Source organism: Xiphias gladius, chromosome 22, assembly GCF_016859285.1.
Source record: "Xiphias gladius isolate SHS-SW01 ecotype Sanya breed wild chromosome 22, ASM1685928v1, whole genome shotgun sequence".
Taxonomy (NCBI): Eukaryota; Metazoa; Chordata; class Actinopteri; order Istiophoriformes; family Xiphiidae; genus Xiphias; species Xiphias gladius.
This window is the reverse complement of record NC_053421.1, coordinates 26,404,914-26,430,179: the sequence shown is the minus strand read 5'-3', so window position 1 is coordinate 26,430,179 and position 25,266 is coordinate 26,404,914. Positions and strand designations below refer to the sequence as shown.

The following is a 25,266-nucleotide window of genomic DNA, read 5'->3' as shown; positions in this document are numbered from 1 at the left end:
GATGGAGGATGAGAGAAAGAGCCGCAGAATGAGAGGATGGAACGGTTGCACACACAAGGAGGGGAAGTGTTGGGAGAGCGACGGCAGGGAGGGGGGATGCCGTGGTGGTGGAGGAGATGATCAGGGTTCCTGTATACTGTCCTCTGGAAATAGCTTGTGTTTCACACAAACCTTCACTTCTGGGTTTGTGCATTGTGGTGAAATATTTGTGTGCCATAAATTGTCTTCAGCAGACAAAGTTCTCCGTAATTAGTTTCAATACTGTAGGTTTTGGTTGTTCACTAACTTTTGAGGCCACTGTGCATCAAAAGCAAAGCATCACCTCTGAATTAAACAGGTTTCTGATTTCCTGGCTATTTTGTCTTAAATTAAATGGAAGCATTGAAACATCTGCATGGTCAGTTAGCTTAATGTTAGCAGGAACCATGAGGGCCGTGAAGACAAAATAGTGTAATTTTTAAAATGAAACTAAATGTCTTCGCTCTTGGCCAATTCTTCAAATGACCTCTAATTCTAATCAAGTGAAAGCTTTTGTCATATAAAGTAATTTGTGGCTAGTAAACCTAATTTAGGCAGCCAGCACACTATCTGATTTTAAATCCTGGAATATGTTAAATCATTTTTTCCCCAAACATGGACAAAAACCCTGAAATACATTAGAGGGAGACAAGAGAGAGGAAAGATTTGGAAAAGATGGGCAACAAACTGACAGAGGCAAGACAGAGACGACGGAGGAGGACAACACAGTCCACAGGGCATAGCCACATCTAACAAAACACAAGCTTGCAGCAAAAACCCTCATACTCCAGCATTCATACTTATTTTGTCACTCAAAACATTTCCATCACCAACTTCCCATACAGTACAGAATCCATCAATCCAATCCATGTTTACACAGTATGTTAAAATTTCTGCTGAACAGCCTATTTGAATATTCAGTGTATTTTGTAGTATAAGTATAACCCAAGTATAACTTCGGACTTTATCAGAACACTTATTTGAATTTAATTTCAATTTGTACTGATGGACTAGTGCTGAAAAGCCTACCTTCAGACCCATTTTCTTAGGCTGAAATTTTCTCTTTTAAAAAAAAAAAAAAAAAAAAAAAAACCCTTGGAAATATTTTCAAACACACACTCAAACACACACGCACAATACCTACCTCCTCCTCCTTGGGGAAGATCCTCTGGCGGAAGCTGACTGGCTTCTTGTTCTCGTCTACCTCGTAGTCTTCTTCATTCATCCACTCATTGAAGGCATCTGTGTCTAAAACCCACTTGGCATGGACCTGATGGGGAGAACGAATGACAAAGAGGCTGAGGCAAGCTGTTCACGACAATCAACTCTCAGTGTGCTGATTGGTTTTTATTCGTAGTTTATCCAACAGGAATCTAATCACCCCTTTACACTGCTGCCCTGATTTTCCTTCATAATTTCCCAGGGGAATGGAATCACTGTTGCATGATAAAAACCCAAGAATTGGTGGGGTATTTTATGGGGTATTAGTGGGTATTTTGTGACAAAAGCACCAATATGTTAGAATCTATTTTAATTCTAAAAACATGCTCTGCACTTTTAAATGTTTGTTTTTTTAAACCTCATATAGGAGTACCATTAACTGCCACCTATAAATTTATTGAGCGCTGCTGGACGCGGTGCCTACATGGACAGTTTCCTGCGGGAAATTGTTTACTTGAGGTATTAACCCCCCCCCCAGATCGTCACACACCCTTCTTGTGATCAGTGTTGTTTGTATATGACAGCATGAACAACAGCCACGCTCAATCAATGTATTGCACATTTTTGTGTAGCAAAAATTGCGCAATAGATGCTCTTTTTTTGTTTAAAGTGTATATATTTTATATTGAGTTCGTGGAGGTGGTCAACCCCTGCTATAGCAAGACTGCAGAAAACCCTGCAGTAGCCACAACCAGTGTGTCCTATGTGTATCCCTTTAAAGCTAAAAGCCATTAAAAAATTTTTTTAAATAAATAAAAATTGATGGCCCGACTTGACACTGGCTGCTAATTTATTCATTTTCAATACAAAATACCATTTTAAAGCTAAAGATGTCGAACTTGCATCATGTTCCTTCCGCAGAGTTCAACCCTGCTTGTTCTCCTCATTGCTCACCTTCCAGGGCCTGTCAGTGCTGGGAGGATCCTCCACGTCACCATCCACCTCGCTGGCTGACACCCAGGTATCATAGCTAACAGAACAAGAATCAGCCATGACTCAGTTGTAAATACATCAATGAAATAACATGCTGCATAAACCTAGAGAGGTTACCCAAACCTTATTATTTCAAGGAGCCCCAAAATACATGTGGATCAGGCCACTGACCCCGATTTAAACAGACTGTCTCAAATACCCCTTAACTGAAAAGGTTTTTGTCACTACATATGAAAGGAGATTAATATTTCAGCTTTGACGTTAATATTTTTTGTTTAATACTAAAATCAGGGATTTAACAGAATTGATTTTACATGACTTAAAAAAGGGTAAAACTATGCTAAAAAAATTCAGTAATGCAGTAAAACAGATATTTGCAAAAAGTAATTTATACTAAGACTGTTTTAAATTATTAAAAAAAAAAAGATCAAAACTTGAGTTGAGTTGTTTTAAACTGAGTTTTAAGAAGAGGATACAATGTAGGATTTTGCAGAGTCCCTTTCAAAGACTGCCTTCCATCTACCTTAAAATCCAAATTCAACTTTTTTAGAGGCAACTGTGCATACTTTTCATGACGTAAAGACAGCAAAAGGAAAGGAACTAAAAAGATGTTGAATGCCGTTTCATCAAAAATCATGTGGTATGAACAGAAAGCTATGAGTGTTAACAGGCCATGTTTGTGAGCCCCTCTATCCTCCTCGCTGCTCACCTGTCTGGGTAGAGACCCCAGTGCACCAGCACCTGCTTCTCTTTCCTTATGACAGGACGGAGCCACTCATCTGCAACACACACACACACACACACAAATCAATGCTGACATATACACCGATCAGCCACAACATTAAAACCAGTTCCCAGTTTTAATGTTGTACGTACATACATACCGACCTTTGACTGAGCTTTGGGAAATACTGAGTATTATAAATAAAAATTAGACTTTTTTTCATTGCTACAATGAATAAAACACTGGTTCTAGATTTTACACTTTGTGAAAACGATACTGAAGAAAATAAGGAAAGGAACTTATCCCTAAATATTATGTGATTAGGAAGAGACTTAATGTGTAAGTTACAGACAATTTCAAACCTACCTTCTTCTTGTTGGGACGGGGAGGGGTAGATGTGGTGGGTGGCCTTCGACTTATCATCAGTAATGGAGCCCTGGTGGGGCAGAGGGGGAAAAAAAAAATAATGTACAACTAAAGAGAACAATACAACAGAGTTTTCCATTAAAAGGGAGAAGAAAAAAAAATACAAAACTCTACTTGACTGAGAATTCTTTTCATTGGCATTTTTTGTTTGTATTAAGTTGGAGCTCACCTGGTGCCTTTTGATGATGTCTTTGAGCTTACTGGCCGGTTTCTGCTCGATGTCCGGTGACAAGAAGACAGTGGGTCGAGTCAAGCAGTTATTCTAGAAGTACAGAAACATTAAGCTAGAATCAGAAACAAAATTTTTATCTCCAAAATTAATGTAAAAGGCAGTCACTGCTCATCTGTGTATCCATGTAGTTTGGTTTGGTTAAAACTGCTTAGAAGTTGCAAAAAAACATCAACACCATTACTAAATTATGATGGTCAGATCAAAAAGACTCCAAAACGACAGATTAATGTCAGTTATCTAAATGAGTAAGTTCCTGGCTTTAATAACAGTATAAAATGAAGCCTAGCAGAAAGGATACAGCTAGTTTTGAACATTTTACTTCTTGCTCCAAGTGCAGAAGCATTACAAATCAGAGCAATCAAATTTATTCAGATAAATACAAGAAGAACTTCTAGATACTGCAGCAGACATCTTAACTGGGGATTCTGCACTGTTTATCAGCAAACTCGATAACACACAAAGTTTATGCGTGGAGATTATGGGTCATACCTGGACCAAGTTCTTCTCAACATTTAAAAACATTTCCACATTCCTGTCCATACGGGAAGGATTCTGCAGGTCAAATCGACGCCTGGCAATGGTGGGCAGAAAACAGAAATAAATGAATAAATAAAAATAAAAAAATGTGATGATGTCGCATCATTCCAGCACAGTACTAGAGCAAATATAATTACATTTCTGTAATTACTGAGTGACTTTCACTCTTACTTCTATAATCAGTACCTGCCAAAAGCTGTTCCAATGGTCAATTCAGGGTAAAAAAAAAAATGGAATTTAAGGTACAAAATCCTGTTTTGCCTTATAACAGTAATCACTAAGGACTGATCCAAATAGGAATTTTAAAAGTTTAATTTTTTTATCCCCACCAATCAGCATCCAAAAATATAAAGCCATTATTATTATTATTTTAATTCAGAAGGATATGCATAATTTAATGACTTCCAAGGAAACAAATATCTGCGCAAGATTTGTAAGAGTGAAAACTGTGCAGCAAGAGAGTGAGCAACCTGGATTACAAGTAATGACTACTTGAGGTTTTAAGTTAGGCTCAAAAGCAGTTGTATCTGTGGAGGTTAACCACAAGTCAACTCACCAGCCCTGCTCGCTCTTAAACTTGTAGACCGACCCCAAGATGTGACAGAGAGCACCTCCTGCCTTGAAATCCATGAAACACTTGGCCTGGAAAAAGAAGACGAAGAAAGAGGATTTTACATTTCTGCATTTAGGGTATACTAGCTATTGGTTTTACTGATAATCACAACTGTAAATGCCACTGAGCACAGACACCACATAATTTATGTGGTTTTATTGGAACTATGATGTGTGTGTGTGTGTGCGTAAGTGTGCGTGCGCGAGAGTGAGTGCGTTGTGCCTACAGGTAGCTTGGTAAGAGCAGGATTGTTGACCCGGCGTCCAAATGCATCCTCCTGGAACTGCAGCAGCTGGACAACCAGGCCCGCCAAGGATTTACAGGAGGGGGAGTCATTCTGGACATACTGGGACCAGACAGAGATAAAAGCATTCATTAACTCACACAAATGAAAAAACACATACATCTGGAGCTGCACAACACGCCACAAACAAGACAGCATCCCAATTCAACAATTAAGGAAGGAAAACCCACCTTTGAGAAGGACAGCAAATAGGGCTGCAACTAAATTGTTTTCAGAATCGATTAATCTGCTGATTATTTTTTTGATTACCCGATCTATCATTTTCTCTATAAAATGCGCAAAAATAGTAAAAATGACTGTTGGACTTTGTAAAAGATCAAGGTGACATCTTCAAATATCTTGTTTTGTTCGAGTGACAGTCCAAAATAAAAAAATAAAAAAACAACAACAAAGATATATATTTTACTATCATGTTTGACAAAGCACCAAATCCTCACATTGGATTCACTAGAAAAAGAAAATATTTGAAAATATTTGCTTAAAAAGGAACTTCGATTTTCAAAATTGTTGCTCATTAATTTTCTGTTGATCAGCTAATTGATTAATCAGCTAATCGTTGCAGCTTTAACTGCAAATAACAATTATTCTCAATTTCAAATAATATTTCAGTTGCTTTTTTAAATTAATCTATTAACCACCTTTTCAACCACTTGTAAATGCCATTAACAAGAAACAAAAAATCCCATAGCGATGCCATAAAACGGGAAATTTACTCCAAAAGAAATAACTTTCCCGGATTGTTTGAGGGTGGATAGTAATTATGTAATGTTGCCATTATTGCCAGTAAAAGGTGCATTTAATTTGAAGTGGTCACTAGAGAGCGTTTTCATTTGCATCCATGGAGAGATGCTAGGTCGGGGTTCAACAACACTAAAGTACACCAGGAGTTGGAAGGGATTCTGGGTGCTGCTAAAAGAAACTACAGCATGGTGGATTCCTGCTGCCGCGGGTCCTTCCATTTGCCAAATTTCATGCACACATGAACATTTTTTCCTGGCCTCAAATGCTCACTCCTGCTGTGGCACAGAGCGATAATGTGAGAGACACAACATAGGAGTTAGTTTATTTATAACAAAGACGATGTCAAGGATACCCACTCCTCGTCTTATAACACATCCAACTTGGTGTTTGGATATCAACAAACTCAAGCCAAGCATCTGAGGCAGCCAAGCTGACTTTATTTTTTTTCCCTTCCAGGTATGCTTCTGTGTTTTACACGTAGCGTCGTCTCTATAACTGCATCCACAATCCCTCATCTGGGTTTATTTAATTCGTTTTTTGTCTGCTGTCTGCAATTTAACCCACTCATGCGTGTCAGTGGGCTTGAGAGAAAGCATGAGGAGACAGGAGGACCACTCTTTGTTTGGCTAACTAAGTGGGCGAGTACAGCCTGCACACAGTCTGGTATGCTGCTGTGTTGACAAAACTCAACACCGCTTACTCTTTAGCACAATATAAGTCCGCGCAAATGCAAAATGCGCACAGTTATCTGATGAGTATCTTCTGACTAGAATGTCATTTGGAGCGGGAATAAAAGGCCGGCTAGAACTTATTTAGCTATAATTGTAAGATGTTTGAAAACATGGTGTCCCGTGACTAACACCTGGTTAGCTTCTCGGGCCTTCTGCAGTGTCAATAAGGGAGTATAACCGAAATTTGAACTGAGCAACACATCAACTGCGAGTTGAATAGCTACTGTAGCCGAAACGTCCATTTGCAGGTCGTCTCCTCTGACTGTGTTATCGATAAGGCTTACTGAATGGACGGTTAGCTAGCTAACAGCGAGCTAGCTAAGCGATACACAGCTTGGCTCAAGTAAAATTAGCGCCTGTCTACTTTGTGGTTTGTTTCGCACGTTTATACTAATCGCGTATGAGCTGTTACTCGAAAATAGAGGTAAACGTTTGTACAAACAAACAAAAGCCTTCGCTACAGTTAGGTTCGTTTGGCTACAGCTAGCGAGGATATCAGCGCTCCATTGTGCCAGCGGGACGCGGGCCCTTCTTAGCAATCAATGGAGGACCGGAGCAGCTAGCTCACCTTCTTGTAGTGCTTTCCGATCCACAGCCGCACCGTCTCTAGCTGGGATATCGTCTCTGAACTTTCCCAGAATTTCGTGGATGGGCCGCCGTCCTTTTTCCGTCCCACTGCGGTTCCGCCGCCCACCAGGCCGGTGGCCGGTCCGCCTGAGCCCGTTCCCCCTGCAGTTGTCGCCGCCGTCGCCATTGTGTGTTTTTGTTCGCTGCGTTGTCTTTCTCCTCCGCGGCGTCGCTCACCATGCAAGTTTTCGAATGATTTTGCGCAGCCGCAAACGTGTCGGAACTTTTCAAGTCTCGCGAGTCGCGATGTTAAAGGGATAATGGGAAATGTAGGCTGTCGTAACTGGAAATTTCAAATGGAAACGGAACTGTTTTTAAAAAACACGAGTTACAGTCCTTCATGTAAAATCTTACTCAAGCAAATGTACAAAAGTATCGACAAATGTATGTACTTTAAGTAGCAATGTGAAAGCATTCGTTCTGCAGAAACATTATTTACATTATCATTACATGACTATTACTCACACATTAACGTAAGATTCATTGTTTAAGAGTTCGCTAAATGACCTGTTTTTATGTTTATTTTTGCCATATTATTCTTCTACAAAAGCAAAATAAACAAACAAAAAAGAACTCCTTACCAAGTCACAAGAAATAAGAAAAGAGCCCCCCCCCCCAAAAAAAAAAGAAATAAAAAAGGTAATTTAACAACCACAAGAACGTGATAAATATAATAATTACATCAACCATTATCATTACAATTTAATCCTCGCTGTCATCGAATTATACGAAAATTCTGATTTACATATTGTCTGGTCGAAGGTACAGTATGTTTTGTTTGTAAAATCTTATTCTGTAAAGTAACTAGTATCTACAGCTGTCAAATAAATACGGCGGAGTAAAAGGAAATTTAAAAATTCCCTCCGAAATGTACTAGAGTAGAAGTATAAAGTGGCATGAAATGGAAATACTCAAGTAAAGTACAAGTACCTCAAACCTGCACTTAAGTACAGTAATTGAGTAAATGTACTTTTACATACATGTTCTTGTCCTTTTCAAGAAAACATGTAAAGTCGCTCCTTATGGCGTATGAAGACCTGAAAATATTTGTTGACATCTTCTCTTTTACTATTTTTTTAAATGTATTTTTTGTAGTCTTAAGTCATTTCTCTAACTGTTTTTACAGGCTGGTGTTTTGTAGCTTGTTTACTTAAGTTATTTGTATTATCATTTATCATTTTGTTCTCATCTGTCTCTGTCCTTTGTCCGCTCATTATTAGCCATTGTTGCTGGTTACTATTTAACCTTTCTGTCTGCTTGTTATCAGTTATTAATATTCCACTATGATGACATGCACAGTTTGTGAGTTATTATGAGTTACGTATCTAATACAATAAAGTCTATGGAGGACCGTTCAAGTCCAGCTGTGTTTTTAATTCAGCCAGTATTTTAAGGTCAGTCAAAACTCATTCCATTCAGCATCAACGTGTACAGCAATCAAACACATTTTCATTGCCTCTGTAGTTTTGTTTTCATTTTTTATCATGGCCCTATTCAGTCCTCCTTTGTCTTCACATGGTGTCCCACTCTATCGTTTGTTTACCTTTTAAACATGAATGTCAGTTTCCTGAAAATGCCTTTACGGGAACCTTGTTAACCTTGAACTCTGCAACTGGCATCATCTAAATACACACATTATCTAATCGAACCGGGAAATTGCGCCTTTTATTAGCCACTTTTTAAAGTGTAATCAATATTACTATGCTCGAATTTTTACTGCTTTATCTCTGTGTTTATTTGGAAATCTGACCAGGAAGTACATTCATATTTATTTGGGAATAGACTGTAAGCAGGAAGTACATGTGACAGTAGCCTATAAAAGGAAAACACAACATAAAAGTGCATGTTTACAAAATTGAAATGTACATTTAACAATAATATAGTGTAACCTTAACAGACCACCATATTCCTTTAGTTTACACATGTTACAGCAGCACTGTCTGCCTGTGAGGGTCAAGATGGCGCCATCCTGTGGTGACACTGTGCAGCTTTGTTCGTTGGTGAGGTTTGCCTTTTCGAGGCCCGTCCAGCTGTGAACGGATTGAACGCTTGCTCATTTGAGAGATTGATAGAGCTCATACCAGACTCTTCCTGGCAGGAGAGAGTCTGCGCCTCTGTCCATCCAAGGCCATGAGGTGGAGCAGGTTTGCACCGCCTCCTCTATTCTGAGGTCGACAGCACCACCTTTATCTTCGTCAAAGAACGATCACCAGAGTCCTTTCTTCATTAGACAAACCTAGAAGTTTGGGTTATTGAGAGGGGGGGTGTTTCAGTTCCATCAGGCTGTAATCGAATCCACACTTACCTTTACTGCACCAGTCTAATACCACGCAACCCCCCCAGAGTGAGTGGTATCCATTCAGTTTAAAAAGAGTTAACAGAGGATACATGTGATATAGTAACTTAACCCACATTTTATATTCATTTAATGTAAGTCAAATGTTATTGGCATAATATTTTGTCATTTAAGGTATGTTATGGTTTTTTTTTGTGAAATATAATGACATTTTTTTAAGATTTACATCGCTATTAAAAAGCATTTATCAAGTTTCAGGTCAGATATGTTGCTACATGTGTAAGCAAGCTAACGTTAGCTAGCTGTCCGTTGGTTCGGCTAGCTCCACAACAGCTTGGTTCTTCAGTGCAGTGATGTGGCAAACTCCGGTTGCTTTAGTAAACTTGAGTTAGACCACTGCTGAGTTTGACCCTTAAAAACCAGCTGCTGCCACTGGCTCAGGGTGGTTGTAGTGTTAACTAAGGGGAGAAACTATTTCTTAGAACAATATGGGAACATCAGCTGAGGGCTTTAGCTACGCATCTTAGCATCTTTTGATGAGCTGCTATATTGTGTTATTTTATTTTATTTTTGTTCCCAGCAGTGCCCTGCTTTTGTGGCTGTATGTTTATGTTTTAATGAGAACACTGAGACAAATTCCTAGAAAAAAAAGTTATGGCCTATGGGGCAATAAAGTATTGGATCTGGACTCTAAAATTACAAAGCCACGGCCAGACAAAATCAAGGAAACTATTTTTTTACAGCATCAACCACGGTTGTAATCTGCGTGATTGTGGAAATGAGCCTTATCTAAATACTAAGACGAAGACAAAGTCATCTCTGGCATATCATCAAGCACGTGCCGTGATAAGTTCTGCACATAAATAACCCCGTCATATTCATCAACACAGCATAAAAAGCGACTCCTTGTCTTCCTCTGAACGTATTTTGCGAGTCAAGGTATAAGGTTTTAATTGGAGGGTAATTTCATTTTTGTGCGCTTAGGTTATTTCATTTTTCATTTCATTTTAATAAACTTTCGGTATCGAACTTCTGGAGCTGACTCCTAGTCTGTCCCGACCAGAACAATGAAACACAGTCCAACCCTGCTGCTGCTGCTGCTTCTCCTGGGGTCGTGCTCGGCTTACACCTATCGTAAGTGTGATCCGGCTGTATCCTCGACGTATTTCCGACAAGACACTACGGTGCTGTTTAATAGCAAATTAGTCATGATACGGTGCAGCGATAGCAAAGATTAATTTGGCTTGGATGTGTTTCCAAATTTTGTTAAGAGCAGCGTGCCCTGGTCTTCAGCGTCAACTCCAAACTCGAAAACTCAATTTTGAGTCCTGGTGATGTAGGGTCACCACAGGTCTATGTAGTCACTTAGAGATGGTGAAGCTGGAGTGTAACACCCACCGAACAGAATATGTTATGTTCAGTTCTTTTTCAGTTGTGCAGTCAGGGTGACAGACCTTTGCTGGTCGTGTGAATCTCATCGTGCAGCGGTCTCCGGCGATGGAAGAGGCATTCGGATCTTTTACCTAAGTGAAAGAAATGCCACAATTTAAAAATGCTGAGTTACAAATAAAGGTCTTGCGTTCAAAACCATACTTTGGTAAAAGTATGTAAGTATTTTCAGCATACTGTAACTAAGTGTGTTCTATATAAGAAAACTACATCAGTATATAAGTAAAATAACTCACTATACAGCCAAAATGGGCTCTGTCAGTTACATTTTTATTTGTTATTATACTGAGGTATTATTAGTGATGCTGTAACATGTAAGCACCATTTTAATATTTTAGCCGAGTGAAGTAGAGCTACTTTTACTCATTTTTATACACTTTCAGCTAAATAAGCCCCAACTACAGCTGTCAGATAAATGGAGTGTAAAATGTGTATAAAATTGACATATTCAGGTAAAGTATAAGTATCTCAAAGTTGTGTTTAAGTACAACAGTAGAGTAAATGTGCTTAGTTACATTAAACCATTGGTAGTCCCTAGTACATTTTTTTTTATGCATTGAAAGAGTCACATTCACAGAAAATGTGGCCGGTAAAGAAACTCAATCTCACTGTTACGCAGTCTGCACAGTTGTCTACAAAAAAATGTTCGGCAGGGTTTTTATGAATTGAGTGAAAACCTTCAATCGACTATGCTATGGAAAGTGAGTGACTATTAGCCATCTTAGTAGCTGAGACATCTACTTAAGCGTAATTCAGTTAGAATCAATGTTTTTTCATAACACGCAATGTATCAAATTACAATGTGAAAACAGGTGACAGTGTAAAAGGCGTGGCAGGTAGTGATGAACCGAGATTTATCATCTGGATCTGCGGCTCCCCTCGGCTTTACAGAGCTTCACGATGAGTTTCGGCTCATTGCTTAGCTGCCAGGTTTGGGAATGTGCTGCTCTGATTCACTCTCACTGCTCTCAGAGTGTTTTTATTTTTTGTCCGCAGCAGGCAGTCTTTTTTTTTCAGCGACAGAAAGCTCCAAAAAGCCCACTGTGCACCACCTGCTCGAGACGAAAACAGAAGACAAACACACTCAGAGACCGGCTGGAGAACTTGGTGGAGCGTTTAGCAGCTAAAGAGCCAGATATTTACCTTGTTGGAAACCAAACAAAACACGACTAAAAGAGAGTGAATATTGGACTTAAGTTTGACAGGTGGTCAAAACATGACTCCAAATAAATGGTAATATTACTCTGTAATTGCTGTATGTGTAAATAATCAACCAACAAGTGCTTGCTTGTTTGTATATCAACTTAGAAGGGTGATAACATGTCAGTGTTGTGTTCACAATTTGTTTCTGCTGCCCCCCAGCGGCCCCCAAAAAATCAGTTAGTGCAGGTTTGATAGATTGCAAAAAATGTTCAGTATATATTTTAATGTGTATTTCAACCTTCGCATTCATAGAAGACTTGGGGGCTTTGCATTGAAAAGCGACCGGTCAGACTGGATAGATGCTCCGTTCGGATCTTCCCGCAATGCACTAAAAAACACAAATCAAGCAAAGGAGACAGGGACAGGAGCTCGGGTGTGATATAAATTCCTCCACGGGACTATTCAATGACAGAAGACTATGTGTGTTTCTTACAGAAAATGTGGCTTTGCGTGGCAAAGCAACCCAATCATTCCGCTACGAGGGATCGTGGGATGCTTTTGGGGCGGCCTACAATGCCATCGACGGAAACCGTGAATCCAATTTCGCGGCTGGTTCGTGCTCCCACACTATATCACAGACCAACCCCTGGTGGAGAGTGGACCTGCTGGAGCCCTACATCGTCACCTCCATCACCGTCACAAACAGAGGAGACTGCTGCCCGGAAAGGATCAACGGAGCCGAGATTCACGTCGGCAACTCTTTGCAAAGCAATGGTGCCATAAACCCAGTGTAGGTGAACCTATTGACTTACTAAAAACTACTTTTTCCACCGGGAAATTGTTTAGCAGAAGTTGTAGGCCACCTGGATCCTGACACGTCTCGTCATATGATCTATTAGTTAGTAGATAATAGACTAAACAGTAGCCATGCTGATGCCACTGCTCTTTCCTCCTGAAAGTTAACGTTTTCATTATGTCAGCGGAAGTGGCCCTTATTACGTGGGATGTGGTTCACCTCCAGGGAACCATCAGATACCCAGCATTTGAGGGCTTTTCTTGGTGGCTTGGACGGTGCATTGTGCTCATTTAAAAAAGGACAACTGAAAGGTGTCGGGGAGGAGGGGTTGTTACTTAGTTACATTCCCCCCCTTGGTTTCACGGTTTGAAGAATCAAAAGAATCCAACCTGTTTATCTTGAGTTTATACCATGGCCACTGAGAATGATCAGTTCTGACTGAACTGTCCATGAATATTCTGGAACATACAGTGCAAACTGCGTGCCTCAGATGCAGATGGACTATATTCATAATTACAAAACTCCCACTGGAGCAGTGAAACCGTTTCCTGCCATCAACTGTTTGTTGTCTATTTAGACAACATGTTGCTTTTCTAACAGAAGCTAACGCAGGAATACTAAGACACTGCGACTACGTTTAATTCATGACAAAAAAGTGAGATGAAATTTCGCTTATAATTAAATGAATGAATGAAGTTTTAAATTAGATGATATACGTTAGTTTATTGGCAGAATGGCCAAGTGTTAGCTGTCATTTCTTTATATTGCTGTATACCTTTATAAAACAAATTCATGCCCCGCTTCCCCTTTCTCTCTGTTAGGGCTGGTGTAATTCCTCAGATCCCAGCGGGCAGGTCTTTAACGATGACCTTTACAAGACGTGTGGAGGGACGTTATGTGACTGTGGTTCTACCTGGTTTAGGAAGGTCCCTTACACTCTGCGAAGTGGAGGTCTACGGTTACCGAGCCCCGACTGGTGAGAACTGAACATGGGGCTGACGCCACACAAGACGTGATCTGCTCCATGATGCCGCCACCTCATCTTCTATACAGCCACGGTCACACCAAAACTTGAACAACATTCGTTTGAAAGAAAAGAACAAGCCAAAATTCATGCACTTCCCGTTACTAATAGATCTCCCCTTTGCAAAGTGGCATCTGTTTGACTTAAATGCTGATCAATTTCGAAAATGATTGAACATATTAAAGACTAGACTGACACTCAGTAGAGCATGTACCTCCACCGAGATGAAAAATGCCCTAACTCATAATGTTAAGGAGAGTGATCAAGAAATTCTTGGTTCTGCCCCTTTAACCGGATCCCTGCCAAAACTTCTCCCTCCAACAAGTTCGGTGCCAATCGGTTCAGAAGTTTTTGTGTAATCCTGCTGACAAACAAACCGACAAACAAACCAACTAGAGTTGCACTCAGGAGAGCGCATACCTCTGCCCGCGCCAATGTCGAGCAACATACACCAGACTCCAGAGGGAAGAAAAATGTAAATAGTGGTAAATGATCTGGATCCGTGTCAAAATTGAACGGGTTCTCCCCCGGCCCGTGCCCCGTCCCTCCGCCAAGTTCGGTACGAAACGGTTCAGAAGTTATTGTGTAAGGCTGCTGACAAACAAACAAACAAACAAACCAACAGACGGACATAGGGGGAAACGTAACCGCCTCGGTGGAGGTAATAATTCAGGGGCGATTAAAATTGGTAAATCATCAGACAAAACAGTTTCTGAAAAGCCAAAAAAAGATTTGCTAATTTGTTTAACATACTGTGGGTACTGACATATAACACAGCTATACTGTTTGTAGCTACTGGTGCATCCTTTAAGTTTAGCAGTGCTGATGCAAGTAAACAACACACAACTCTCCGTAACTTCTCCATCTTTTGCCGCGGTTTCTTCTTCCAACTGGAAGGGCAACATTGTGCAAACAGTTGGGAATGTCACATATGCACATTGAGATTGCATCAGGGAGAGCTAGGCATTGGTGCTAATGTCTTCAACTGCTTCCTTTGTACAGGAGAGAACCTGGCACTCCAAGGAAAAGCTTCACAGTCGTCACTGTATTCTAATGGCATCGCGTATAACGCCATAGATGGGAATCGTGCCAGCGACTGGAGCCATGGCTCTTGCGCCCACACAAACAACAACTTCCAGCCCTGGTGGCGACTGGACCTGGGCAAAACACACAAAGTTTTCTCTGTGGTTATAACCAACAGAGATGCTGTCCCGCAGCGACTCAACGGTGCCGAGATCCGCATTGGAGATTCTCTTGAAAACAATGGCAACAACAATCCCAGGTAGTCTACAGTCTGTTCATTAAAATACTATTATAAATGTCATAGGGTTTCTCTCGCACAAGGTTTCTTGTGTGAAAAAAAAAGAAAAAAGAAAAAGTTATCAGAGTATATCGGTTTGGCATTATACTTATGTATGTATTATACTCATATAACGTAACCATTTTTTTCAAGTGATCACTCAATGAGTTAACAAAATCATTTCTTCTTCTCCTAGGTGTGCCGTTATCCAGCAAATCCCTGCAGGTTTCTCCCAAAATTTCCATTGCAACGGGCTGGACGGTCGCTACATCAACATCGTCATTCCTGGAAGAGAAGAGTACCTGACCCTGTGTGAGGTGGAGGTGTATGGCTCCAGACTAGATTAGGTTTGAGGAGGTTCAAAAATTCAAATGTTTAGCTTGTACGGACCAAGGCTGGATTACCAACCGGGCATAGTGGGCAACTGCCCAGGGGCCCCCAGAAGCCAGATTTACTGCATATTATTTGGGTCTAAATAACTTGATAATTCGCATTTGTCAGAAATTTGCAGCACTGAAGCAGAATATCGATTACGACAGATCCTGTTGTCTTGAAGGGGGATCCTGTCTAGTTTTTAGACCTTAATTGTTTGTTTATAATGACTTAATTCCTTTTATAGTTGTGTTTTATAATTTTTTCTGTGTGTAAAGTAATTAACACGCAACCTACCTGGGGAAAGTGTGTATCATTATACCCTGAAGTCCAAGTTTACATTCAACTGCTTTTGTCTGACGAACAGTCAAAAACCCCCAGAGATGTTGGATTTACTATCGTAGAAAACTGGGAAAACTAGCAAATATTCTAATTTTTGAATTCAATTTTTTCAATTCAATTTTGTTTATATAGCACCAAATCATAACAGAGGTTAAGAGAACAAGGCAAGAGAACATAACAAAGTACAGGTACCACATAAAGATGTATAATAATATTGAGCCTGATAGTAAAAACTAATAATTATAATGATAGGGTGAAAAATAATACGTAGTAATGATAATCATAGTATTTGAAGCAGTGGGTGTTGAGCAGGATCATGGCGGCAGTCGATGGTTTGCAGTCTCAGATCCAGACTCTGCAGCACCAGGGGAAGAGACACCTGCAGAAAGCGACAGGAGAGGAGAGAGGAGAGAGACGAGGAAGCACAAAACTACGGGAGAGAGAGGAGGTCAAGTTAGAAACGAGCATTGATGGGATATGAATGCGTACGGATGGAGAGGGAGAGGAGGAGAGAGGAGCTCGGTGCATCATGGGAAGTCCCCTGGCAGTCGAGGCCTATAGCAGCATAACTAGGGGGTGGTTCCAGACAGGCCTGAACCAGACATGACTGTATTGCTTTATCAAAAAGGAAGGTTTTAAGCCTGCTCTAAAACGTGGAGAGGGCGTCTGCATCCCGGACCCAAACTGGGAGATGGTTCCACAGTAGAAGAGCCTCATAGCTGAAGGCTCTGCCTCCCGTTCTTCTTTTGGAACAAGTCACAAGTAAGCCTGCGTTCTGGGAGCGCAGTGCTGAGTTAGGAAGGTTTTTTTTATATCCGTAAAGCTGGTGCCAGTAAATTTCTTTGCTTAAATAAATATGACTCATGGACTCAGTTATTCTAAATGGTTGCCATTTCATTTTCTTTCAGCTGACCAATTGATTAATCAACGTATCGTGTCGGTTATAGAGCACCGGCTGGGTTTCTGGGTTGTTCGGGGCAAGAACGAACCTGCCATGTGCAGTGGAGATCAGTAGGGGTCCAACAGCAAAATTGTGCCCTAAGGGCCCCCGTAGGACGTTAATCTGGCCCGGGTACAGACCCGTGTCGCTACCATAGCTTAAGCCTCCCTTACTGGGTGACCATAGTGAGAGACGGCAGTAGAGTGGTTTAGAGTACCTTAAAGCTGCATTGATATATCTTTGACCACTGGGGGGCGGAAGAGCTCTGAGACAAGATGAAAGAAACTGAGCCTATCATCACCTTTTAGGGCTGTTGCTGCTAACGTGCCAGCAAACAATCGCCGGTTACGCCTCCTGCCGACAATGAGCAACATTAACGTTCATCTGGAATGTCACTTTGTCTCCACTTGCTGCTGCCGGGGTTGATTACGGCGCTTGAGACTAAAACCACGCATTTGTTCAAAACTAAAACAGCGAAGAAACGAGGCTGAAAGTCTCTGCCGCTGGCGGTTATCCCTGCGTGCGTCACTGTGAGCGACGCCCTCCTCCTTTCACTCGGTGCACTGTAAATAGGGGTCATGCTAGATGTGGGCAGTCACGACGCCTCAGCTGTGTGATCATTTCGGAGGATGTAGCTTGCGGGGCTGTAGGAGCGTACCCAATTGTACAGGGAGATGTCTCCGTTATTTAGCCCGGCCTCACTCATATAAATGGGCTGGACAAAACATTAAAAAACACCTGTCGCTGTAACAAAAGATAACAATAGAATAGACCACAAATATACAGTATGTATTTCATTTAACCCGGTGACAACAATGTTGTGAATCTGCATACAGTATACATGCTATTTTGTATATACTTTATTTGTTTGTATTTGCTTGCATTATATTTTTTTTCGTAGAGCCATTGCTGAGTATTATCTTGTCTGACTTGAAGATTTCCATTGCTAAAAACTGAACTTTTCTTTGTACTGTCACTGCCCGCAGACGAATATTACGTCAGCGTTGCTGAAATGAACTGAAACAATAAAAATAAATTAAAAAAAAAAAAAAGCCTCCCGTTCCACATTGAACAGTTTGTGACGCATTATCTCCCAGGATAATTCTGCTGCTACTAATATTTCTGTCATGAAATATGTTTGAATCTCTTCGAGAAGCGTTCGATTGTTCCAACTCTCAGTTCAGCTAAAACTCTACGTGGTTGTCTAACAACAACCTGTCTTGTGAAGATACGGCCTGTTAAAATCATGGAACGGCCACCTCAGACATAGTTCTGGCCAGCAGCTGAACTATCCGTAGCAACAGTTACTACTGGCTAACAGCTGAGTTAAAAATGTAGCGGCCATACTGCATAGTGAGTGCAGTATGGTACATTTTGTACTTATACTCTGGCAAAATTTTGAATGAAGGATTTTTATCTGTAACGGGGTGTTTCTACACTGTTGCAGCGGTACTTCTACTTGACTAAGAGATTTCAGAGTTACAGATGTGTGGAAATTGGAGTGAGCTGGATGTCTGTGTGTGTCCAGGGAGCAAAACAGAGAAGTAGCGGAGCATATGGACAGCTGAAACAGACACATTGAGTGACGCATTTAACAGAGAAGTTCCATTGTGCAAGGTAAAAAAATTGCAACTAAGCGTTTTCAGCTCATATGGTTACAGCTGTTTTTATTGCTGCACCTACTCGGTCACTTTCCGTGGGCTAAAATCAGAGACGCAGGGGTGCACTGAGGTTTCGGCGTCAAGGGTGGCCGCGCTGCTGCACCAACCTCTGCCCGTCTACCGCGACCCTCATCCCACACGATGGTAAAGGGGCTCTGCAGTAGGACCACCCCCCCACCAAGTCACACAAACCTCTTCAATGTATCATACACTTGTCCTTTTCACTCTGACTGATGTAATCTCGATGAGGCTGCTGCAAAAGAACCAGATTAAATATCAGTGCTTGCGGGCACCGAGGCGGTTGGCTGTAACTCTCACACTCAGTTTACCAGTTTATGATGTGAAAATTGTTCGCCCGTGCCCGACCAATCATCTCCGCTCTCTTTGAATTCCAGCAGGCCCACTGTAATGGTACATTTTAATCAAGAGTTCGCGGAGGTTGCCCGGTCACACCAGTAAGCGAGTGTGACATTGGTTTATTACTATGCTCTTATTAAGATGAGCAAAGTGTACGCCCTTGTTATTCATCAAAAACTGGTGTTCATTGTGTAATCTCTGGCGTACGTCTGGACATGCTCTTGGATAACCCCTGGCATGTAACCCACGAGCAGGGAAGTGCAACACTTGCGCGTGGGAGTAAACCGATGGTACGTGATTGGATAGTGTTGAAGATGGATACGATGTGAATCCCGAGAATCGGTTGGACACGGTTGAACTGACGTAGAGGCGAGGAAAGAGATGCATATAAAGGCCCCAGAAACGGCTTTGTTTTTAGGGGGGTTCCAGGAGTCCTTTTAGCTTTTTCGTCGAATCATCCGGCTCCAGGCGGAAAAGTGCTCGCTCTGTTCGGGGATCCAGGTAACACATTTCCCTTCTTTGCTGCAGCAGATCATCTCAGTGCATCCGTTTCTGTGCATCCTGCTCTCTGGACCTACTTTTCACTGCCTGAGCATGTTACTTCACGAAAAGACTTTATACAGCATGTAGATGCCTGATTCTGCAGCATAAGGCAGCAAATAGCAGCTATATTATTTTTAATCTAAATGCTTAATGTCGAAATCCAAATGGCACACGGATTTATAATATTGAATTATTTGAATTTTTTGAACTTCTATTTTGTGGTTTTATCTACCCTTTTGAAATTGCCACTAGGTCATTTCAAGGAATGCAAATTAGATATTTTTAGGGTTCGCAATTTTCAGCCTGCATCTCACTATTCCGGTTTGAACAACTTGAATACAGTTTTTAGTGAGCTCTGAAAGTGAGCCACATGAGATTACCCACTGATAATATCAAAGATGGGAACTCAAACCACATACATTCACATAGATGGTCCAAAGTAAGATTCAAATTATTCTGTTTTTTTTTTTTGTTTTGTTTTTTTTGCTTCCAAATTGTAAAGGGAATCAAAGTGCTGTCCATGCGACATTTTCTCCATATTTCCAATATTTTTTTAGGTTCCTAACACACTGCATATCTCATTTCTGACCTTTAAATGCCCTGAAAACATTTTTTCTCTATAACCTAGACAGAGCTGTGCTCGTGAAATTTCAGACTTGGCAAGCGCAGTGAGATTTTTTCCAACATGGTCTCATTTTCTGTTCATTTTTACCCTTTTCAATTCCTGATCGTCAAAGCTACAGTTATAATCGCTCACCCGCAGTTCTAATACAATATATTTCTAACAGTAATAACCAATCAAGAGTGTTATTTAAAAAATAAAAAAGTTTATTAATGGCAGTTTTTTTTCTCAGCCATAATGGTGCATCTCAACGTTTTCCTCCTCCTGCTGCTCCTCCTGGGGACGTGCTCGGCTTCCACTTACCGTAAGTGAGAGTATCTGTTATGGTTCGATTGTAAAAACATCCCCAGATGCAGCAGTTCACTTTCCGAGAAAGCTTTCGGCCGTGTCATCTGATCGCTACGCGTAAAGACACACTGCGCTGCAAAATCTAGATTTCAGAGATAGAAGGAGGTGGAAGTTAGGTCTGCTCTGTTATCAGGAAAAATAAATAGCCTCTTTGTAAATTAAGTTGGACTCTCTGGCCTTTAGCTTTAGTAGTGGCGGAAGGAAGGAAGTTATTTTTCTTCCACAGCAAAACACACGTTCATCAGCAAGTTAACTAATGTTGAGGAGCAGAGGCTTCAAGACTTGAGCAAAAAAAAAAGAAAAAAAAACGCATGTGATTTTGTAATCTCATGGTTTTTTTTTTTTTTTGCCAGCAGAGGTGTGCTGGTGTAGTACCGCAGTTAAACTGTACTGACAGACCCACTTCCTCTTTTCTGCAAACCTGTCTGCAACAGCCTCCCGCAGGACCTTCGCACAGAGTTAAAAGTTGACTTGCACGGCGGACCTGACGGCTCGACGCACTGCAGCCTGCGAGAACACACGCGAAGAGGCAAAACACAATCAAACGAAGAGAAAAGAAAAAAAATCGTCCTTAATTTAACAACACGTGCGGCAGACAACACAACCAAATATGGAAAGAAGCAGAGGATTTAAGTTTCTTTCCAACAGCCCAGTGTATAGCGAGCGGTGTTTTGTCTGTGGATTTACTGGTTTAGACGCTGACTAAGGTTTGACAAATCCCGATCTTCGACTGTATATTTTAACGTGTACCTCAACTGTCTCGTCCGTAGAAAACGTGGCCCTGCGCGGAAAAGCGACCCAGTCAGACCGCTACGAGCACATGTTTGGATCCGCCTACAGCGCCATCGATGGGAACCGCGAATCTTTATTCGCGGCCGGGTCATGCACCCACACCGACGAACAGACCAACCCCTGGTGGAGGGTGGACCTGCTGGAGTCCTACATCGTCACCTCCGTCACCGTCACAAACAGAGGGGACTGCTGTGAACACAGAATCAACGGGCTGCAGATCCATATAGGAAAATCTCTACAAGACGATGGTTTAGCAAACCCAATGTGTGTGAACACAAGAAATAAGAATACCCAGCAATTTGGGCACTTTTTAACACTTTCATTTGGCCTTTTACTCTGTGATGTTTGCCTGAGAATTTTGTTCATTTTCACCTCAACTCTGTTTTGTCGGATAGAAAGAGTTGAAAGTCTATTTATCTTGATGAGGGTGCAGTGGGACCAGGAGAGGTCAAATTCAAATTCTCTTTTGCTGAGAAATCTGTAAATGCTTTAGATTCTAGTGTTTGTTTTGACTCATCCAATCCGTCGACATTTAAAAGTTTTACGTCTTTCCGTAAAGACGGCAGCCGCCGCACCCGTGTCCTCCCTGGTTTCCCTACGTTAACCTGCGTCCTGGTTCTAATTGTAGGGTAACGCGTGGAATGCGGAGAGCCACTGGTTGCTGTGGGCTCTGACAGTCTGGTCATTTGCACCACTGCAACTGGACCCACTAAAGGGATATTTATGGTGATATTTATCCAGCGGAGGTCTGGAGCTTTTGGGAAGCGCTAACCGTTAAAGGCCGTCAAAAGCAGAAGTACTGAATGGAGGATGTGGAGGACAAAAGGATGAATCTTTTTTTTTTTTTTTTTAAACGTATCGCCCTTATTTCGACATAGCAAGTGAATAACACCACAGACTCCTGAGCAATTTTTTGGGGGGTTTTTAGTCAGTCAGCCTTTGCCACGGGAACTGTCCGACCCTGAGGCTTGAAGCTTTTGACAAACGGGTCAAAAAACGGTTTTATCCTCTTCCGAAAAACCACGCGCAACAGCTGTAGTATAATCATTGTCCATGATTCCTGACACAAAACGTGAGGAGAAATCAACTTTCAGTGAGACTTTTCAGTTAGAACCAAACCTTCAATCACCAGCCACAACAAGCCCGTGAATTTAATTTCCACGTTACCATTAAACCCTTAAGGACTGCAGGTATAAAATCTGATGCCTGTTTCTTTCTTTCTCTGTCTTTTTCCTGTTAGGGTTGGCACAATTTCTGTAATTGCTAGAGGCAAATCGTTCACTGTCGAGTTCCCCGATTTTGTGGAGGGGCGTTACGTGACCTTGGTTCTGCCAGGTTCCCAGAGGATCCTTACACTCTGCGAAGTGGAGGTCTACGGCTACCGTGCCCCAACTGGTGAGAAATTGAGCCTTTACATAAATACGTGAGAGCAGTACGTAGTCATTCTCATCTTATCCTCAATAAGTCATTGGGAGAAATGAAATTGAGCAATGTAAGGAAAAAAAAAATCTGCTTATTACGATCATGTTCTTCTTGCAGGAGAGAACCTGGCACTCCAAGGAAAAGCTTCACAGTCGTCACTGTATTCTAATGGCATCGCGTATAACGCCATAGATGGGAATCGTGCCAGCGACTGGAGCCTGGGCTCTTGCACCCACACAATTAACAACATCGAGCCCTGGTGGCGACTGGACCTGGGCAAAACCCACAAAGTGTTCTCTGTGGTTATAACCAACCGAGATACCGATCCGCAACGGCTCAACGGAGCCGAGATCCGCATTGGAGATTCTCTTGAAAACAATGGCAACAACAATACCAGGTAGTTTACAGACTGTTAATTTAAAGTCCCCCGTTTCCTGATGTGCATCTTCAGATGCACCTGTGCTGCACTTCAGCACCACACATCTTACAGCCGCTCTTATCAATATTTTTAGCCAAGCCGGAGGACGGTCGGTCCAACACTTTGGTCCAGACCGAAGTATCTCTGCCACTATTTCATAGGCTGCCATGACATTTTGTACAGGTATTCGTGTTCCTCAGAGGAAGAATCCTACTGACTTTGGTGAGCCCCTGATTTTTCTGCTAGCGCCACCGTGAGGCGCTAGAGGGCGAGGTTGACTTTTCGTTTTTTACCGAAATGCTCGGATGGATTGCGACGGAATTTGATTCAGACATTAATGTCCCCGTAACGGCGGATGGTAATGGCTTTGGTGATCCTGATGACGTTCCCGTCAGCCTCAGTTGTGCTTTGTGTTTAATGCTAATTAGCAAGTGTTAACTTGCCAACATGCTAAACTAATATGGTTAACATAGTAAACATTAGAGGTTAAACATCAGGATTTTAACATTGGCATTGTGAGCATGTTAGCATGCTGTCATTAGCATGTAGCTCAAGGCACCACTGTGCCTAGGTGCAGTCTCAAAGAGCCGCTGGCATGGCTGTAGGATTGCCATCACACCTTCACAAGGAGAAAATATGTAGGCGTTGCTTTTACCGGTTTTCGAGAAAAACATATACAAAACATCTTGTATCACGATTATTATTATCAATCACTTACAAAGCATGAACAGGTCCAAGCTACATCTCTGACCCACTACGCCCCGACTCACAGGTAGGTCGGACTAGGTGTGTAACCAAGCGTGACTGTGCAATTGCTGTCACGGCACCTAAGCTGTGGGATGAAACACGTTTCACAATCTGCATCACTACAGCGGTGGTTTTTTGTTACTGACAGTTACAAACTAAACCAACTTTTACTATTTTATATATCCTGGGCAATATTATACTATTTTAATCATTATTTTATCTCACTACCTGGCTTTTGATTTTTGAAAAATAATTGAGTTACTGTCGCTCATGTCCTTTGTTGACACTGTGTTAATAAAAGTGCTATACAAAATTTAATAATTACCGTTATTATTAGAGCACCTAAACCCAAGACTCTTAAAAAACTTGGCGTATAAAACCTTTATTTCACTCTCAGTATATGCTGTGTTGAAAAGTAACACGAGTGCATTTGTTTTGTTGTTTATTGAAAACTGTTGATTTATTTACCGGGCCTCTGCTAACTATGTGATTTCCGCCTCCTCCGGCAGGTGTGCTGTGATCACGAGCATCCCCGCGGGTGCCGTTGCTGAATTCCAGTGTAAAGGGATGGACGGCCGCTTCGTTAACGTAGTCATCCCCGACAGGGAGGAGTTCTTGAGTCTCTGCGAGGTGGAGGTGTACGGCTCTAGGCTGGATTAGGTCTGAAGAAGTTCAAAACGCTTGACTCCGAATCACAGCTTAAGCTTCAATAGTGTCAGAAAAGGATTAAAAATAAATAAATAAAAACGTGTAAAGCAACAAGTGGCAAACTTTGTGTCTGAAATCACTTCCTCACGAACTCTATCATCATCGCCTGGTATGAAAGCGACGGCATTGCAGGATTTTTAAATGTTATAAAATTTTGAAACGGTAAATATAGTAGAGGATAAGGAGCATTTTAGGACACAGCACATGTCTCTGCCCACAGTTGACTCAAGTCAAATATTGAGAAATTCTGGTTTGTGACATCTGGGTGTAACCGTGGCTTCAGCCTCTCTACAATATGTCTGGTACCGTGTAAGTCATCAATGCTGAAATACAATTAAAATCCTTTAAACAGCCATGTTTTCCTTGTAATTTTTTTTTTCCCTCCGACAGTAAAAGAAGATTTCCAATTGCAACTTTGCGGGGTCCAAGGTGACGTCTTGCGATGTCTTCTTTTGTCTGACCAAAACTCCCAAACCTCAAAGCATTTGGTTTAGTGTTCTGCATGACAGAGATAAGCAGCGAATCCTGCCATTTGAAGAGCTGGGACCCGAGAAGAACTGATTATCGAAACAGTTGCAGATTATTTTTCTGCTGATCGAGTGATCGTTTCAGCTGTAATTCATTTTATTCACCTCCAGGGGGATTTCCTCTCGTCTGAAACTGTGAAAAGGTTCAACTGTTGGCTAGCTAATGTTTTAATAAAGCCCATTAAAAACAGATCCTTACAAGTCCTCAAAGGTGCACATGTACACGTGATCTATAGGCGGTGGCAGCAAATAGTTTATGTATCTATCTACGTGATTAAAAACTCAAACAGCCTCCGTCTCTGCGGATTTTATGAAAGTAGCCTAGATTCACTTGAAGCAGCCTGTGGGTTCT

General features: G+C 41.5%; 2 protein-coding genes across 2 annotated transcripts in view; one reads left to right on the top strand and one right to left on the bottom strand.

Moving 5' to 3' along the window:
- Window positions 1–7,305, bottom strand: part of smarcc1a (SWI/SNF related, matrix associated, actin dependent regulator of chromatin, subfamily c, member 1a) — a 30,467-nt gene extending 23,162 nt beyond the window's left edge. Inside the window, exons 1-9 of the mRNA XM_040117322.1 lie at window positions 7,049–7,305; window positions 4,931–5,050; window positions 4,648–4,733; window positions 4,044–4,125; window positions 3,492–3,584; window positions 3,263–3,332; window positions 2,882–2,951; window positions 2,134–2,209; window positions 1,163–1,288 (exon numbers count right to left, since the gene is read on the bottom strand). Coding sequence (XP_039973256.1) covers window positions 1,163–1,288; window positions 2,134–2,209; window positions 2,882–2,951; window positions 3,263–3,332; window positions 3,492–3,584; window positions 4,044–4,125; window positions 4,648–4,733; window positions 4,931–5,050; window positions 7,049–7,234 — 909 coding nt within the window. The 5' untranslated portion in view covers window positions 7,235–7,305. The remainder of the gene's footprint in view (window positions 1–1,162; window positions 1,289–2,133; window positions 2,210–2,881; window positions 2,952–3,262; window positions 3,333–3,491; window positions 3,585–4,043; window positions 4,126–4,647; window positions 4,734–4,930; window positions 5,051–7,048) is intronic.
- Window positions 7,306–10,323: 3,018 nt separating this feature from the next.
- Window positions 10,324–24,740, top strand: si:ch211-215k15.4. Its single transcript, XM_040117458.1, has 11 exons — window positions 10,324–10,537; window positions 12,491–12,785; window positions 13,613–13,767; window positions 14,818–15,097; window positions 15,312–15,453; window positions 19,153–19,288; window positions 20,185–20,256; window positions 21,071–21,356; window positions 22,333–22,487; window positions 22,632–22,911; window positions 24,189–24,740. Exons 1-11 carry the CDS (start codon window positions 10,471–10,473, stop codon window positions 24,337–24,339), a joined length of 2,019 nt encoding a protein of 672 aa, XP_039973392.1. The 5' UTR covers window positions 10,324–10,470; the 3' UTR covers window positions 24,340–24,740.
- Window positions 24,741–25,266: the final 526 nt, after the last annotated feature.

What these genes read in the sequence shown, in the direction of transcription:
- si:ch211-215k15.4 (XM_040117458.1), top strand. Translation starts at nt 10,471, where the DNA reads ATGAAACACAGTCCAACCCTGCTGCTGCTGCTGCTTCTCCTGGGGTCG. An exon ending in CGGTTACCGAGCCCCGACTG is followed by an intron (nt 13,768 to 14,817) that starts GTGAGAACTGAA and finishes TCCTTTGTACAG; the next exon opens with GAGAGAACCTGGCACTCCAA. An exon ending in TGGAGGTGTATGGCTCCAGA is followed by an intron (nt 15,454 to 19,152) that starts CTAGATTAGGTT and finishes TTGAACTGACGT; the next exon opens with AGAGGCGAGGAAAGAGATGC.